Genomic DNA, 15106 nt, shown 5'->3' with positions numbered 1-15106 from the left:
GTTTAAAATGTATTCCAGTGTTTAACCACTAAAATGCATTCCAGTGTTTAACCACTGTTTAACTGGATTTCTTTGTTTTGTATAGGAACTGCTGATAACCAAACAGAGCAAGTCCTTAATGAAACATTGAGCTATCAAAATGTTCAATACATGGTAATTCCGAAGAATTTGTCCTGGAATGATGCAATGGCTGCGTGCATAAATAACAAGATGCAACTGGTTAGCATCACAGATCAGTTCCAGCAGGCTTTTCTCGCTGTTCAGGCTGCCCTTCGTAATTACCCACTGTGGATTGGACTCTTCAGCAGAGATGTAAGTTTTATTTTCCCCTCAGACTGTGGCTTAGGGTAATTTTTAGAGTTGTGTGAAACAGAAACTGAGATAAAGAAAAGCAATGAAAAATTAATTTCTGGGGTAGCTGTTTTCTTTTAGGGATAACAGTCTGGAGGGTCTCAAGATTAATATTCTAAATCTTCAGTTCTCTAAGTTACATAGTTGTGAACTCCACTGGACAGATTGATGATGAGACGACAAATCTTTTAAAAGATTATAGGGTGAAGGGATGTAGTGTAGGGTGGCAGCAACATAGATCACGGAGTCATCTTTGTCTGTTTTGTTAACAAATGAGTAATTAGTGTTGCCATCTAATATCACTGCCACTGTTTACAGTACCACTCTAGAAAGACAATCCAAAATCTGCTTTAAAAGGGAGAAACTAGAACGGGCAAATAAAATCCAAAATGAATCATTGAACACTTCTGGAGATACCTTTCTAAAGCTTAAGTTAGATTCTGTTGTTACTTCATGTTATCTGTGCCTGTGTTTTGAGTTAGAGGGAGTCATCCCTGAGACAGGTTAGTGGGGTTTTCATTTTTTCTTTTGTTTGTTTTGTCTTTGGAAAAGTTGATGCAGGAGGTACCACTTTGCCATTATTAATAGCCAGAGGACCTCTTGAAGATCTTCACTGTGGATCAAGAGCTTTCTCAGCTGTTAATAAAATGGTTTGGGCTTGCTTGCAGGGTTTATCTTTTTTGTCAAGCACATGACTCTTGAGACAATTGCAAGAAAAAAAGTTAAAATTTATTTGGGAAGTGCCTTACCTACGAAGGTTAATGGTGCTCATTCAGCATCTGTGGTGTTATGATCTTCCTCTGTCAGTAATGGTCTACTGAGTCTTCTAGGCAAAGTGGGGGCGGGAGAGGAATAGAAATTTGGGTATATACTTTATGGAGAATACTTTTAAAAGAAAGTAGGCATTTAATCTTAGTGAACATGGGTAAACCAGAATGACCTATTTTCCCTCCTCCTTGAATCTTTATCTGTAAGTGAAGATCAAATTATTCATTTTGCTGCATACGACTCAGGCATGCACTAGCTTTTCACTATTGCAACGCTTTGTTATTTGGGCACTATTAAAAAGTCACATGAAAGGATATTATAATGAAATGGGTCAACAGAACTTGTTACTCCAGTGCTGGAATCATAGACACAAAAGAAAGATACAAGATAAATTGAATTACAAAGCAGCAGGGGGATTTCCTGAAGAAAACTTTTAAATGTAAGATTCTTAGAGGATGGCACCCACACTTGTTGTATGTGGGTTTTTTCTTATGCCTCCTGCATCCTCCAGGGCAGGAACGCATCTGATTTATTAAATCAGTTAAGTATTTAATATATTGCTTTCAACTCAGTCTGGAGTAACTGAGACTGGGCCTTATTCTCAGATATTATCAGTTTTCCAAGACCAGATAATTATATCCACCATCGATTTGCAGGTGCAAATTATGCAATTTCAACATCTCAATGCCAGGCCTTCCTCCGTAAGCATGGTAGTTAAACATCACCATTTGATAATTTGCTCTCCACTTCAGCTAATTCATATTTTTGCAACTCCAAATCTTAAAATAGCAAAACTTGTATTGTGAGCAGCAGATCAGATCACAAGGGCAGTGGAACATTTATAGTTCTCACCAGAGACACTGTAAGTGTCTAGCCAATGTAAATATATTATCATGTCATTATCTGTACCTAATATTTATTACTGTGTAAGCTCATCCCTTTTACTTATACAATGCTAGGGTGGAAAACATTATGGCTGGCTGGATGGGAAACATGTCAGTTTTAGTCGCTGGTCTGAAGATGATGAAGAAACAAGTGAAGAATGTGTATTTTTGGATACGGATGGCTTCTGGAAAACATCTGACTGTTCCTCTGAAAATCGAGGTGCTATTTGCTATGCATCAGAAAGTATGTATCCTAGCATAATATTTATAAAAGCTTATTTTTGTTTTATTACGAACCATATTTGATAATTCCAGATTGTAACTTCAAAATTACAACCTTTTTTTTAACTTACATTTCCTCAGACAGGCTGATTCGCATGCCAGGAGAAAAAGAAACAAACTTCAAATAGGAGGGCATGCACCTATTGGTCTTATTCCACATGTTCCTTACAAATGAGTTTGGCATGGGTGCATTGGGCCAGAGTGTACCCTTCATATTGCCAACTGATTCTACCTTTGCACTGGTTCTGTAAGATTGTTGCATACAAGACCCTCCTGCTTGCATGTGGGAGAAGATTCAACTACCTCTGTACTATTTACATCTTAATATTGGGACCTTTTGAAGTCTCTTCAGACATGGAAGTCTATGCAGGAGGAGGTACATGACTATATGGAGAATAAAGATAGCAGGTAGACACTGAGTTGGAAGGTGTAAATTAAACTCATCTGCAGTTCACAAAATCCTTCTAAATATATACCAATTATAGCAAGACAGATAGGGATATAGCAGGACATCTTTTTTGGGGGGATACATATGTAGCACGGCCCTTGCTGAAAAATAAAAAAGATCTTGCTGAGAACTTATCACAGATTTCTTCCCTATGAGACCACTCTAATATTTTTTTCATTTTTTTTCTTTGAGGGGACACAATTAAGCCATTGTTGTACATACTGAGTCACAGTAAAGTGTATACTTTGGCATTATGACATCCTTAACTATTTTGTGCTTTCAATCTAAGCAGCTGCAGGAAGAGTCCTTCTCACTCCTCAAATACTAGATAAAGCCACAGAATTAAGATGTGTTGTCAGCTGTGAAGTAGCTTATTTGTTATTGTGATCTGCCTTCATACAAGAGACAATAAGAGCTTTTAGTTATTGGCCCACACTTACCATTTTTACGTAGGGATTTTATTCTTAAACCTATATAACATAACAATTCTGAAAAGTTGTTATCATCTGTATTCTTTGATAACGCTTACTGCTGGTTTTGTTACTTTAAAAAAATCACCATCATGAGGAAACTGCAAGCAATAGTGTATTACATGTTTAGAGGATGGCAGTTAATTTGTCTTGCATGGTTTAAAATGGTACCTGAAAGTGGTTTGTGGTGTGTCAGGTTAAGTGTTGTTATTAATAAGCGATGTCCTGAATGTCTTCTTTCCTTCCCCTTAGAGAAGATTGAAAAAGAACCCGTTACACAAGTTAAGTGCCCACATAAGATTAAAAATACACCCTGGATATCATTTAGAAACAATTGTTACACTTTTATGATAACAAAAAATAGATGGAGAGAACTGAAGTCTCAAGAAGCTCATCATTTATGCAAGAAAATGAGTAAGTACTTTGTCATATTACAGGCATTTATGGACTTACATCAGCTTGAGGAAGGTGAGTTTTAGATCTGAGTCACTGTCTTAAAATGACAGCAAAGTGAGTGTTGAGAAAGGTGGTGGCGTGTGTTGCGCTGCCTCATGCTCTTTGCCCTTGCACTGCTCTGATAAAAAGTGCCAGAGCGTGGGTAGGAGAGTTTGAGAGAGAGAGATGGCTAGGAATTATTAAATTCTGAGATCCCTGAAAAACTGGAAACTTGGCGGGGGGGCGCGCGTGTTAATCTTTGTAATATGCAAATTTTAAACAGCTTGGGTAATTGTCATCCTCTTGGCAGCATTCTGGCTTTACAGTCACATTTACTTCATGGGTTCCCACCCCCCCTTGCTGTGTGGAACACTTAGGTGAACAAAGTAAACAGACTGAGAATAGTCCAATTCAGAAAAGCATGTGGGCTTTTCCTGTCCATCCTGATCAAAGTATAAGCTTAGGAACAGCTTCCCTCTTCTAGCAAACCATTGCCGATGGCACTTCAGGCATGCATCTTTCCAGAAACTCTTTATTTTTCATGAATTGATTTCAATTCAGTCTTTTACTTAATACTGTTTCCCTACTAGGCAGTTCAAGAAAATCAGGAAAGATTGCCGATATTTTATGTTCTATGCAGAGAAATTTTACTACATACAACTTGACAGTAGGACTCACAAATATCTCTGGAGCTGATGTCTTTCACTTATCCAGAAAACCAGGGGAAGCACTGTTGATAATACCTTTGAAAATTGTTTTCACACTGTTCGTTTAGTTATTATGTTATAAAGGTCTATCCGTTACACATTCTCGGCCTATCTGTAATAATTATTAACAATAATAAATTAAATTTTTTTTCTGTTTTGTAACTGAAAGGTGAATTTGTAAGAAAGTAATTTTAAAAAATTTTCAACAGACCCAGAAGCATTTGTTTTGAGCGTTCGAGATGAAGAAGAGAATAACTTTGTTACTGAGCAGCTTCGTTCATTCAGCGGTCTGGCTATGTGGGTCTGGCTGGGTGTGATTTATGATGACAGCGGTAAGTTTTAAGGGTTTTTTTTCTTAATAACTGGATTGGAGACGAAGTTTGCAGCATTAAGTGCCTGTTTCTTGCATGTTTCTAGAAGAAAATAACGACGTGCTTTCTGTTTGAGTGATAATTGGATCCAGTATGTTCTGTTTAGTCTAGATTCGATTTCCCTGGAAAGCAGGACTTAAAAGGGCCTGGATGAGTAATATTAACATATTTAGTATTGTATATGGAACTGATTTACAGTAACTTAGAGTATCACTGCATTTTTTCCAAAGAGAATATCTGTTAAAGTTATTAACATACTGAAAGTTAAATGGTATTTGTACACATAATGCCAATGTTTTAATAAATATGCAATTTTTTCCACAGACAAAGTTCTCAAGTGGTATGATGAAACTCATCTGACTTACAATAACTGGAGGCTGGGAAGACCTAACATAAAGAAGAACAGTTTTTTTGCTGGTGTGAATCTTGACGGCTTTTGGGATATTTATAATTATTCTCAAAGTTGGCATGCTCATCACTATAATGTGTACAGTATTCTCGCCTGTAAAATCGAAAGGGGTAAGTAGTAGAGAAGATTTATGTGTCGTATTGGAGTGTTGGATGAGGGTCATAATTTAAGTCTTAGTTCTGCAGTACCTGCTGTATAAGGCTTTGGTTTTGCTCCCAGTGAAATGCATGGCACAGCTGTCATGGGCTTCTGGGGTTATATCGTTAGTCTGTGCATCACAGCTATAATACTCTGATCAGGAGGAATGTGTTTGCTGTACTTCTCTGTCAACTACTCGTAATGTTCAAAGCAGCAAAAGATAACTTAAGTGGCTTGTACTGAACACTTTAATTCTTGAGTTACATTGCTGTAGATGGATTTCAATGCTCTCTGTATGTTCCTAGTAACATGAATGAAGTGCACAGAACTTGTTGTCATCCTATTCTTTGAAATAGGACCCCAGGAGCACAAGCCTCCATTGCCTGACTCTATTCCACATGGAAACAGAACATACAGGATCCTTCAGAAAAAGTTAACGTGGTATGAGGCATTGAGAGAATGCAAACAAAATAGCAGTGATTTAGCAAGCGTACACAGTGAATCACAACAGTTGTTTCTAGAAGATATTGTCAAGCAGGATGGCTATCCTCTGTGGCTTGGGTTGTCAGTTCATGATGTAAGTATATACTGTTGGTGATGTCAGTAACAGAGCTTGTAAATAACTTTCTGCACAGGATATGAAATGTTTTCTGATGCTTTTTTCCAGTTTCTTGGAATCTCTATTCCATGTATTAAATAACCTACTCTTTCAACCCTGTGTAACGTATGTTAAGTATGTTAAATTTTAGTGTATGTAGCCGCAGTAAGATATTTTTCCAAATCCTTGACATTTTAAAATAATACAATTATTGTATTATTATTATTATAATCATTCCTTGCAGCACAAGGAAGCACAATTTGCAATGCTACCTTCAGAGGCTCCAGATTTTATGACCCTCTAGGATCAGATTCCATTAGCAAATACCGTCAGACGGGGCTGTGTGGAGCCTGCTTAGTCCAGGTCAGGGCTGGCTTCTCCAAGGAACTGGAGCTCCAGCAAAGTTACACATCCCTTCTCCCAGGAGACATAGCAAGAGGCAGCTGCAGATCATTTTTCTCCTCTGTCTGCTTAACCTAGGAGCCAAAACCTGTGGCCCTGACCCTGCTCCGCACACTAATTGCCAGACCTGGTCATGGTAGTTAATTGGCAGGAATACCCCTCTGCAGAGGTGTATGATTTCTGTGCCTACCTTTGCTACCTCTGCCTGTCCTTTGGTCTGAGTGGGTCCCTCCACTTCTCACATCTGACTCTTTGTTGTCATGGGTTTCCAGCAGGTGTATCTGAAGTAGGAGCCAGCACAGCAGACCGTTCCCAAGCTGCCCAGCCGGGAATGGCTCACTGGGGCCATCTTGACAGTTTAGCAGTTTGTAACACATCTAATAACGATCATAGCAAGGAAGAGAGACTGCTTAAATGACACAGAAGGATGAAATTAAGTAAAATGTTCGCCATAGAATAAAACAAGGCACACTGCAGGTTTAAACTTACAAATGTGCCGCACTTTCTCAGTTCCCACAAATAATCCCGGATTTCTGTGTTAGGAATTGATTGGAAAATGCGAACTATGTTGTACATTTATTTAGTATGGATTTGGAAAATGAGGCCACCTGCATGTTAATTTATCATTCTACAAGGGATAAATATTGCTATATGACTTACTAATGACTGTCAAGATTTAAACCACAACCATGTGGTTTAAAAGCTGTGGTTTAAAAGTTGTGGGTTTTTTTCCTTTAATTAGGGAAGTAAAGCTAATTTTGAATGGTCAGATGGAAGCGACTCTGACTACTATCCTTGGGAATTAGAAAACTCAAATACTACTGGGAACTGTGTTCTGTTGGATACTAAAGGATCTTGGAACCGTACAAAATGTACAAATGTTGCTGAAGGCGCCATTTGCTACAGCCCTCCAAACAGTAAGTGTTATTTTTAATGTTTTGTTTAGTTGCCTTATGTAGTCTATCTTTAGATGTTGTATTTAGAACTAGAAATGAAGGCTGAAACACTGCACATGATTGCCTCTTTAAGATGAGTTGTCTATCAGGAGTGATAAAACACTTAAGGGAGATTAATTCTATCCATTCCAGTGGTGGAAATCTAAAACAACCCTGGTCGCTTTTTGATCAACTGTGATACGAATATTGAACTGTATGTATCTTTTCTGAATCAAAATCCTCATCAAACACATACAAGAAACTTCAAAACCCCCTAAAAGGCAAGAAAAAGTCATTCCTAAGACTCTGGAACTTTTCTTATGCTTATTTTCAAATAAATTAATCTATGACACATGAAGAAGGAATGTAAGTTAATTGAATCATGGTTATTGGTAGGAGAGTAGGCCTTGTTAATACTCACTGTCCTGTTACTACAAAGAGACTATGCACAAACCCCAGCAGCAGAAATAATGCCAATTTCTTTGTCTTTGCAGAGAGGCAATTGCAGTTAAAGCAAGTGAGCAGAGCCCCAGGATGCCCACAGATCGGTGGAAGCCTACAATGGATACAGTATAAGGATCACTGTTACGCATTTGACATGGCGTTCTACAATTTTTCAGTGTATAATGTGGAAGATGCTAAGAAAGTCTGCCAGAAACTGAGTACGTTTAGACTCTCTATCGCATTACAACTTGTAATTAGTCCACTATTCAAAAAGAAATGAAACCCAACAACCGAAAAACCTACTCTGGCTATACTTCAGCTTTTCAGCTTTTGTGCTGCTTTGGTTTAGGAAAAGTAATAGGAAGCTTTATCTTTGAAAATCTGATAAAGGTGCGTGATAAAACGCTGCACTGTGCTGACAGCTTGCTTGGCACACAGATATCTGCAAGTAAAATGCAGATAGCCATTGATAGAGGATTCAGAAATTTAAGGCTTGCAGTTTGGCGGGAACCACTTTATTTGCATACAATTAACTTTATTTATAATAAAGTTCCTGCTGTTAGCAGTGCTTTCTTATTATATCCTTGCATTAGCTGCTTGCTAATGGGGAGCTTGCTAACCTATCGAATGGTTCAAAGGATGTACCTTACGCGCCTTAATAGTATCTATAATGTCACTAAAAAACTTTGTCAGATTTAAAGGATTTTCTCTCTCCTTTGATAAGCTATGTGGGGAATTGTGTTGTGGAAGATGATGTTAAGCAGTCTCGTGTACAGAATTTTTAATCACCTTCTTAGCTTAGAAGCTAGTGACTGTCATAACTTTCTTTCATTGAATTATCTTATGTAAAGTTGACTATGCTGTGTAGGATGAAAAAGGAAAGGTGCAAGTAGTCACAGTCCTGAGTGCGGTTCTCTATTGAGTCCTACCTGGCCTGGTAGTTGAAAGAGAAAGCGATTTTTCTCTAAATGAAACTTCTGGCTTACGTTTGCATATACTTGTAAAGAATGGGTACACTCTGAGCCTGTCTCCAGTATATCCTTTCCTCCCTCTTATTCTTTAATTCCTATGACACTGTATATAAAAACCTGCGGCACAACGACGAATTGATTTAGAAATTAGCTTGACTCGGCAAAATGCTGAGCTGTTGTTCATCTACATTTTTTAAAAGGGCTTATTGCTTGGACAAGACTAGTAGTTCTGAGTGTGTCATCTCTTTTTATAACTTCCAGGTACGTAGTGTGCAGCTGCAGTAAGTTTACTCCCATTTTATTTTGTATGACCTGCTTGAATAACCAGTCATCTGAAGCTGTCTTGTATAACATGCTGTATTTTAGGGAATGGGAGGTTTATGTCTTTATTCTGCAGGTTACTTTAAGCTGATTTTACAGGCCCAGATCAGCAAATCTTTTCTCATAGTAATTGTTCCCACAGAAAACTCAGAGTACAAGCACAATGAAAAACCTCTGAAGTTGCAATTCTGACCAGTTTTTTTCTTCCCCTTAGATCCTTCAGCAACGCTTCTGACTATAGTGGATGCTGAAGAAAATGCATTTGTGAGCACACACATAAAGGAAAATGATCTCATCACCAAGAACGTATGGCTTGGCCTGGCTCAGAGCTCTAAGGGTAAGAAGTAGCAACCTTGTATAAGCATGGGTGTTTCATGTGGTGAATAAAAACCCATAAATCTTCAAATAAGAATACAGTTTTGTAGTGTTAATAGCCTACAGTAACTCCTGCCTGAGGTTGGAATCCCTCATTTAGCATTATAAAACCCTTTGGACTTCACTGTAGTTTAAGTCTCTTCCTGTTGCGCATTTAAGATAATCAGTAATCACTGAAATTCATTTTCCCCCCCAGTGTCATCGGTGCCTAACGGTTAAGTTGCAAATGCATCAAATGCTAAAGATCTGGCAAAGAGGTGTGGCTAAAAGTGATGGTTCATACTTATTGCTTTTACTGTACGGGAAAGATAGTCATCCCTGTTTCTTTTAGCAACGTAAAGAAATCAACATATTGCGAATGACATTGTGTAGCATTACAGCATGTTTTGATGATCTAAACTAAGCAATTTTCCACCCCCTCCCCCAACAGATCAGTCCCTGAACTGGCTTGATGGCTCATCAGTTAATTACGTCAACTGGGAAAATAAAACTGCAGAAGTCAATGAAAAATGCAGTGTTATCCTGTCTACAACTGGCACGTGGTCCAAAGTTGACTGCAGTCGTAGTCAAAGCAGAGTGGTTTGTAAAGCTCCATTAGGTACGGAAGCACTGATTTTAGCAGAGACTTAATTTTGTAGTGACTATAGTCAGGATTTTCTTTTTTCGATGGGAAAAGTCTGTGTTGAAATAATGAAAATGCAATTCAGAAAAGAACCTATCAAGTATCTCTGCCTAAGCAAGAGACTTCTGTTGCTGTTTTGCCATAAAATTGCATTCAGGGACAAATTCTTTAGGAATATACTTCTCTTGGCTCCCTCTATCCACTTAAAGGGTAAGGGAGAGAACTGAAATTTCCACTTAAAAGAGAGCATAGAGTAGTTGCTACCGCTTCTTCCCGCAGGGTATTTCTCATGGGTGAGTCTGTAGGTGGGAAAGGAAGGACTCCTGCTTGTAAGAGATACCAAGTAAGCAGGTACTGCAGATTGTGTTTTCGGTCTTGAGGAGGCTTCTGAAAACAATGCCTGGCAGCTCCAGAAAAACTCAGGCCTCATGGTATTTCCTTGTACTCTGCTCTGTATGGGAAAGAAAGCAGTTACTGAAGCGTTAGGCAAGCAAGTCCCTGAGAAGCAGTGGAATCTTTCTGATTTTGTATACATTTTCACTGAAGTGGAAATGCAGGAATAGATTTAACTTCGTGCTGCTAAGGAAGATCTCAACAAGATCTTTTCAGTCCAAGGGAAGCATAATTCCCTTCCACTCCAAGAGAGCCAAGGAACTCATTAGATTTCTGAAGTATACAAACCTTGACATGAGTGCAGCATTAACTAGGTTTTTTGACCTCCCGAGGTCCCTTCCAACCTAAATATGATTAGGAAATTAACAATAGAACGATCAAAATAAGCTGGTAGATGCTGATTCATATGGGAACCTAACTTCCCACTTGATGAAGTGCAGACTATTAATATGATGAAGCAGTTTGCCTTAACTTCAATTAAATGCATGCATTATTAGTGTATAGCTACCTAAGCATCAGCCCCATGACAAAATATTCTTACTAAAACTCTTAAAGAATAACTGTTTGTGTTTTGTTCCTTTACAGGTTCTAATCATACTGGGGTGGCTGTAGCATTTGCCTTGCTAATTATCTTGGTCTTCATTGTCGGATTAGTGTGGTATCTCTATAAAAAGAAGCGTCTTCACTGGAGTGCCTTCTCGTCAGTACGCTATCAAAGAGGGATGAATGATGATGAAACTGATGATGTGTTCACAAAAGATAGCTATTGAGAAACTTCCTTCTGGGCCATTTAGCATGAACTTCACTGTGTGAAGCCACAAGGAACGAACTACTTGATGTTTTATTACTTCTTTTTGGAAAAGTAATAAGAAGGTTATTAATGTGGGCTAAATTTTGTTCTTTTATACAAGTGCAATTTTTATTCAAGCCCATGGTAATTATTTACATTTGGCCTCAGCCATTTAAGGTGGCAAGGTTTCTAGAATTCTGTAAGATTTTTTTGATTAACGATATTTTTCTCTCTTTACTGGGAAGAGGTTTTAATAGAATAATTAATGCCAACAGTACTTCATGCAACATCACCTTAACAAATGCACTTAAAATTGCTACATGAATTTTGTAACTTTGTGCAATTATCCATAAATAACTTCATGCCACATGATGTACCATTTTGATATGCTGTAAGGGTTCTGCTGCTAGGATTGGGTTACCCTGTAGAAGCTAACACAAAGACATTAAATAGGAGGCAAACTGTCTTTGTGTAGCAACCTCTGTAATAAGCAGTTACAAATTTTGATATAGCAGGGGAGAAGGGAGTTACCAGACAAGTAAGTATTCATTCCCATCCAACTAGAATTTAAATTTTCTTGTTGTAGTGGAGGAAGATCATACTGTGATTTCTGCCCCGCCCCCCCCAGACACACAAAAAAATTTATGTTAATAATGGTGAGAGAAGAATCTTCCTTAGAATGTACGTTTTTAAGAGAGAGTTATGGGGAATACCCTGCATTAAAACCATGCCATCTAGGAGTAAATTAAATAAACATAGCATATTTGAAGCCTGAGCCTGTGGCAAGCTGGCAAATCCGCTACTCTTAGCCCTGAAGGTGGTAAGCGGGCTAAAAAAAAAAACCCGTTAAGGGCTAACTGCAAACACAAGCAGAACTCAAGATCGAATAAAAGCTGTAGCCCTAAAGAAGCAAAGGCATGAATGTTCTGTTTTGTCCTGTGACATAACTGTTCTTTAAGTAAATGGTTCAGTTTCTTTTCAAAAATCAGTATCTGAACCTAAGCATTAAGTAAGATTACTACTCTAAGTGCAGGTTTTTTTATTTGGAGAAAGACGTACCACATTCGATCTTATGTCTTTAAACTACTTTGAAATTAGACGCGAGTGATGGTCTTGTAGATCAAAACACAGAAAAGACCTGCTCTATTTTATCTTCTGCTTCACTGTGACACCCAAGGACTGGAGTTCCTTGTTCTGTAACGAGATCCTCCTGACATTTACTTCCCCTAATACTCTTTATTTATGCTAGGGTTAAATGCCTAACTTGTACAGATGACATATTTCACCTATAAAGAAACCAGAAAAAGATATACCTAAGGAAAGTGAGAAGGAATGTATGGTAAATAAACTTGTGTACATAAATACTAAAAATACTTGAGTATTTTACATAAAACTTGATTTTTGTATGTGATGTATCACCGTGGCCTTTTGTATGCACTCCAAAGAAAGCTATAAAGGGAAAAAGGGAAGACAGAACTGTATGTATTAATTACTCTAATGATTTGATCAATTAATGTTTTGAAAAAGTCTTTAGACTTTAATGCACAATACAAAGAACAGGCACATTTACTTTTATGAAGGAGGCTATGTAAAAGACCAGATCCATTCCCCATGTCATGGTGGCATGGCATGATAAATAGGAATACACTTGGTCTGACGTGCTGAGAAAAGTACTACTGATTTCTCTGAAGCAATGGTGTGAGGTCATGATGTTCAACTGCCTTTTTTCCCCCTGCAGTTTACCTAAGTTGACAGCACTTTTCTTTGTTTCTGTTTGCACTATTTTGATAAGCAAGTGTTTATCATTTGTATTGAGAAATAGAGAACTTGTAGGTACTGCTTTAGAGCCTGTTAAAACAGCAGCCGGAAAGGGCACAGTAAAGGAACCGTTGTGTTAGTTTGCTGATCAAAGAAATAAGCACTTTTGTTGTTTATTTGGTACTTTGGGCACAATTCTGAACATTTTCTTTCTTCTTTCTTGAGGTAACTTGTAGAAAAAGTAGTTATGTTGCTAGTTACTATGTAATGAAAATAAGCCTCACCCACTTTAAACTTACCCTAGTATGAGACGGGTTTGAAACGTAGCAAAGCCTGGTTCCTGTCGTCTTCTGGTCTAGCTTATACGCCTAAGTGCTTTGCCAAAGGACTCCTAATGTAATGGACTAAAAGTGGTGTTTGTTGTCCAACAACAGCAGTAAGTGGGGAAAATTATTTACAAATTCTCATGTTTTGAGATGTACTAGTTTTATAGGTGTTTATACTTTGAGCATTTTTAGGTGTGGATCTCAAGTGGCAAAAGGAAATTAGTAGTAAAGTTCTAATTCTCCACACATGAATATATACTTTTTATTAAAAAAATGTATATTTTATCCTTATGAATGATGTAAATAATTTTTTTAAGGCCCCATTTCTCATGTTTGTTTCATCATAGCCAAGTTGTCTAATCACTGGTAATTCTTCAGTAAGCACAACTGCCTTAGTGCAGGTGAGTAACCCACTTTATCTGAAATACACAGAAAGATTATTTAGCAGTATTGTTATTGAAAGAATAAAGTCAAATAAAACACTAAACTGCTTACACTGGTTTTATTTCCGTGGAAGCAGTTATCAGAGCTCAGGTACAGCTCATTAATCACTGGGTAAAAAGGCAGATAGCACAGGGGCTGTGGTCACAATTAAATCAGATAAGTAAGTGTTACCACAATAGGAAAACTAGAGGCAATAAAAATCTTTGATTTTTTTAAAAAGAATGCCTGTAACTTTTCTTTTTGCAGTTGAAAACATACCTTATCATGGAATGCAGTTGTACCTCGCTTTTATCAAGCTGCTCCTGGGTTTGCACAGAAAGGGGACATTACTCTCTGCCTTTATTTTTTTTTTTTTATTCACTCAAGGTGTAGTTCACTAGCACCTTGTGGCCCACCTTAGCTCCAAAGCCGTCTATGGGGGCTCCCAACATAACTCCTCATAAAACATGGGCAAAGTTAAATTACTTTCAGCCATGTAACATTTGCAATTAAAGCATGAGATGTGTCCATTTTAAGCAGCATCTGAATTCCAGACCTCCAAAATCTGCAACTGCTGGTCAAAGGGCAGTGTTATTTTTAGCTACAGCAAGGCCTTGCTGTGCTTGCTGGGAGAAACACCCTATTGTGCAAGATGATGAATGAGGTCATCTGTTTCAAAAACATTAATTAAAAACTGAAGATGATGAGCAGAGAATAGCAGCACAGAAATGAAGTCCTTCTCCCAGGTCACAGCAATGAAGTTGAGAAGACATCCTGGAACTCCTTCCTCTCGAAGCACCGCCTGTCTGCTGGACTGTGGTAGCTTGAGAGAAAAACTGTCCAGGTAAATGCACAAAAGTGTTTGCACACTTACAAGTTGATGTGTGACTGTTTCGTTGGCCTCCCTCTTGTTAGGGCAGAGCTCGCTCCCGTGGGATGAGCTCCTGCCAGGGCGAGGAGGGCAGCGGTGGTTTTGGTTCCCCTTCCTGGATTTTGTCCAGTCTCTGAAAACTCTGTGTCACGGAAAGGTTAGTCCACATCTGCCACTAGACCGGCCAGCGTTTTTATTTTGACACAGTTTCTGCATCAATAACTTAATTGACATAGAAATCAACCACAAGTGCTTATGCATGAGCACTGTTTGGGCCCGGTGCATTTGTTGTATTTCTTAATAATTTTTTTTCCTTTAAACTAAATGCACCATCAGCTTATTGCTCTGGTCATATGTTACGCATCTAAACATTTTTGAAAGGAGGAAGTGAATTGCATGGCCTGTCAGTGATAGTTTGTTGGTGTGGTTGCAAATAAACAAAGAATAAACAATACAATTTTTGTTGCTAAAACTCAGAATTAACAATCCTGTACCCTGTATGCATCTGCTGTTGCTGCGTGTATGGAGCACAGTGGGATATGTAACACCCAGGTTCATAAACATTAGCTGAATTCATTCTGTTGTCAAGAAGTACATGAAGTTCTTATTGACCA

General features: G+C 38.2%; 1 protein-coding gene across 1 annotated transcript in view; it reads left to right on the top strand.

The window, feature by feature from the left end:
• Positions 1-11094, top strand: part of LY75 (lymphocyte antigen 75) — a gene marked incomplete at its 3' end in the record, with an annotated part of 45909 nt that extends 34815 nt beyond the window's left edge. The window contains exons 25-35 of the mRNA XM_082001597.1: positions 86-312; positions 2079-2247; positions 3456-3617; positions 4555-4677; positions 5041-5235; positions 5620-5840; positions 7006-7180; positions 7693-7860; positions 9149-9271; positions 9740-9907; positions 10910-11094. Of these exons, the coding sequence (XP_081857723.1) occupies positions 86-312; positions 2079-2247; positions 3456-3617; positions 4555-4677; positions 5041-5235; positions 5620-5840; positions 7006-7180; positions 7693-7860; positions 9149-9271; positions 9740-9907; positions 10910-11094 (1916 nt within the window). The remainder of the gene's footprint in view (positions 1-85; positions 313-2078; positions 2248-3455; positions 3618-4554; positions 4678-5040; positions 5236-5619; positions 5841-7005; positions 7181-7692; positions 7861-9148; positions 9272-9739; positions 9908-10909) is intronic.
• Positions 11095-15106: the final 4012 nt, after the last annotated feature.

The sequence above is a fragment of the Phaethon aethereus genome, assembly GCF_964289735.1.
Source record: "Phaethon aethereus genome assembly, chromosome: 6".
Lineage (NCBI taxonomy): Eukaryota > Metazoa > Chordata > Aves > Phaethontiformes > Phaethontidae > Phaethon > Phaethon aethereus.
The sequence above is the reverse complement of the archived record's forward strand: the minus strand, read 5'-3'. Positions and strand labels throughout refer to the sequence as shown.